Source organism: Hydra vulgaris, chromosome 09, assembly GCF_038396675.1.
Source record: "Hydra vulgaris chromosome 09, alternate assembly HydraT2T_AEP".
NCBI lineage: Eukaryota > Metazoa > Cnidaria > Hydrozoa > Anthoathecata > Hydridae > Hydra > Hydra vulgaris.
Genome location: NC_088928.1, coordinates 26097501 through 26100000, shown reverse-complemented (window position 1 = coordinate 26100000; position 2500 = coordinate 26097501). Strand labels below are relative to the sequence as shown.

The 2500-nt window shown below is 29.8% G+C and overlaps 1 protein-coding gene across 2 annotated transcripts in view; it reads right to left on the bottom strand.

The window, feature by feature from the left end:
- Positions 1–2500, bottom strand: part of LOC136084678 (pygopus homolog 1-like) — a 33136-nt gene that overhangs the window by 6830 nt on the left and 23806 nt on the right. For both annotated transcript variants that reach the window (XM_065805165.1, XM_065805166.1), the window contains one exon: positions 2225–2500. This exon is cut by the window's right edge and continues 44 nt beyond it. In XM_065805165.1, coding sequence (XP_065661237.1) covers positions 2225–2500 — 276 coding nt within the window. The remainder of the gene's footprint in view (positions 1–2224) is intronic.

The window sequence follows — 2500 nt, the reverse complement described above, 5'->3', positions numbered from 1 at the left end:
GCTTTTATTTTATATTTTCTGAATAAACATCACATAAACAATATCAAAAGATAATTTAAATATTCTAAACGATAAAAGCCATTTCGCACATAAAATGCGAGCTGTGTAACGCTTCTTAACGAGGCGTGACATTCGAACCGATACTCAATCTGGCCAAATAAATAAAATCGGCAAAACAGAAGATTAGCCTCCCGGTCAAATGCTCTTTTTTAGTGCTTTGTGACAAGGTCGTTTTAAGGCATATTAATAACTAAAAATAAAAAAAAAAGTCCCGGAGTCCTAAAATTTTTATGGACTCCTAAGACTCTGGACTCCGGGCTAAAATAGGGACTCCATGGACTCCGACTCCGGCATACATTGCTCACAGTGCTGGTGAACTTTAATTCAGATAAAACCCAACTTTTTTCAGCTAATTGTTATCGCAATAACTTAGATCTTCCGATGAGTCATCTACCCTTCATCTTCTAGGATTGATTCTAGAAGTTGATTAAATAGTTAAATAGTTGATTTGAGCAGTAATAACGTTGAAAAGAGGGAAGAAGTCTTGGAAAGAAGGAAAATAATAAAGAACAAAAAGAAAGGTGATTAAGTGAAGTGGTGCTAAATGCACATAAAAAATAAAAAAAAATTAAAATTCTTTTTAGAAGTAAAATCTGGAAATATAAAGGAGTAATTCAAGGCAGTTTAAAAGTTGTTCGGTTTAAAGGTTCAAAATGGTATTTTGGTATGGTAATTTTTTTTAAAGCTAACCATGTTAACATGTAGTATGTAGAAATGAGAAAAATTGCTCTTTTAAGAAAAAACTTTTTATAAAACATTTTAAAACCATTTAATACACTAAAATTTGGTTTTAACATACCTATAAAATTATTTTTTCCATTAACCAAAAGCAACCCTACAAAAGTTTTAATAACACAAACTTTTAAATAACAAGTTTATGGTTACTCTCAGGCCCATAGCAATGGAGGAGGAGAGTAGGGGGGGAGGGTTAGGCAGCAGTGGCATTTGCCCCAATCCCCCCCCCCACCCCCAATTTTTTAAATAAATAATTCTGACTTATCCTGTAACATTGATGTTGCACTCTAACTTAAATTTACAAAGAGATGAAGTTGGACAAATATATAAGCAAATCAACATAATGTAATAAAAAATTATGTTGGTTCTTGTTGTTGTAAACATTTTCATAACAAAATTTTATAACATATGACATATTAAGTCACTGCAGTAGTAGACACCAGTATTTAGACATCTATCTCTCCATCAATCAATTTTAGTCATCAGAAATCAATTTAATCCTGAAAAATGAATGCATTTCCTTTTACATTTAACTAAAGTATTCCCATCATTCTATTACAGTTATATGAAATTATGAGATTAAATGGATTGAACTAATATTAACTTGCTACTAATGACTGACTTCTGAATTTAACAACTTATGCTTCTTGGGGGTTGTCATAAGTGGTTGTCTCCACTTATGCTTAATGCTTTTCAATTTAACCACTGGTACTTATGAATCTTTTTTTTTATTTTTTTTGTTTTTCACCTCCTCAAGGCCGAGAAGTTTACTAAAGATGAGGAAGCTACTTAATAGTGGTTATAACCCTCTCTCAAAACATGAACACAGCCATTCATTGGTATTCAATTTATTGTCACCAGGATAAATAACTTTCAAATAACTATACTTCAATAACTGGTTGGCACATTGAATATCTGCTGGTCAAACTTAACATAAATTTTATTTATTTTAAACCAGGTGAAAAAAATGCCTAACATTTAATACAAAAAAAAAGGGAGTTGCAGGCTTGTTAACTTTTTAACTTTTTGAATTATAGATTTTCAGGTTTTTCTTCTGAAGTAATTAAAAGCTATTCGTCAAATTATTATAAAAATTGAACAACTCCACTTTTAAGATGCCGATTTTGACTATTTCGAAAAAAAAAGAGGAAGTAAAGAAAGAAAATCTTTCTTTACTTCCTCTTTTTTTTTAATTATTGATTGTTTCAAATAAAGAATTCAAAAATATCAAAAGAAAAGAACTTAACTTACATGTTTTATCAATTAACTTTGTGATGTGACTGTGTAAGTGTTATAACTTTACATATGTGCATGTGTGCATGTGTAATAACTTAATGTGCGTGTGTTATAGTTTAACAATTTCACAATCTTAATTTTGTTATTTCTAAACCTATAAAAAAAAAATTTTTATAACTGCATTAAAAGTTACCTTTTTGGGCAATTTTCTGTTTTCTTTTAAATGCAAAGTTCGCTTAGATTCACCTTCTTTATCAGCTTTCTTATTTTTGCCAATAGAAGAATCATCTTTTTTATCTTTTTTATTTTTTTCAGAGTCCTTTATCATTTTGTCACTTGATTCTCTAACAAGTCTTGCAGATTTTGTTTTTCTTGATATTTTTAAATCTTTTCCACTCTGCTCATTAACTTCTAATTTCAATTGGCGTGAAGTTTTTCGCATTTTTACAGTTTCAGATGGTGAAAGAAG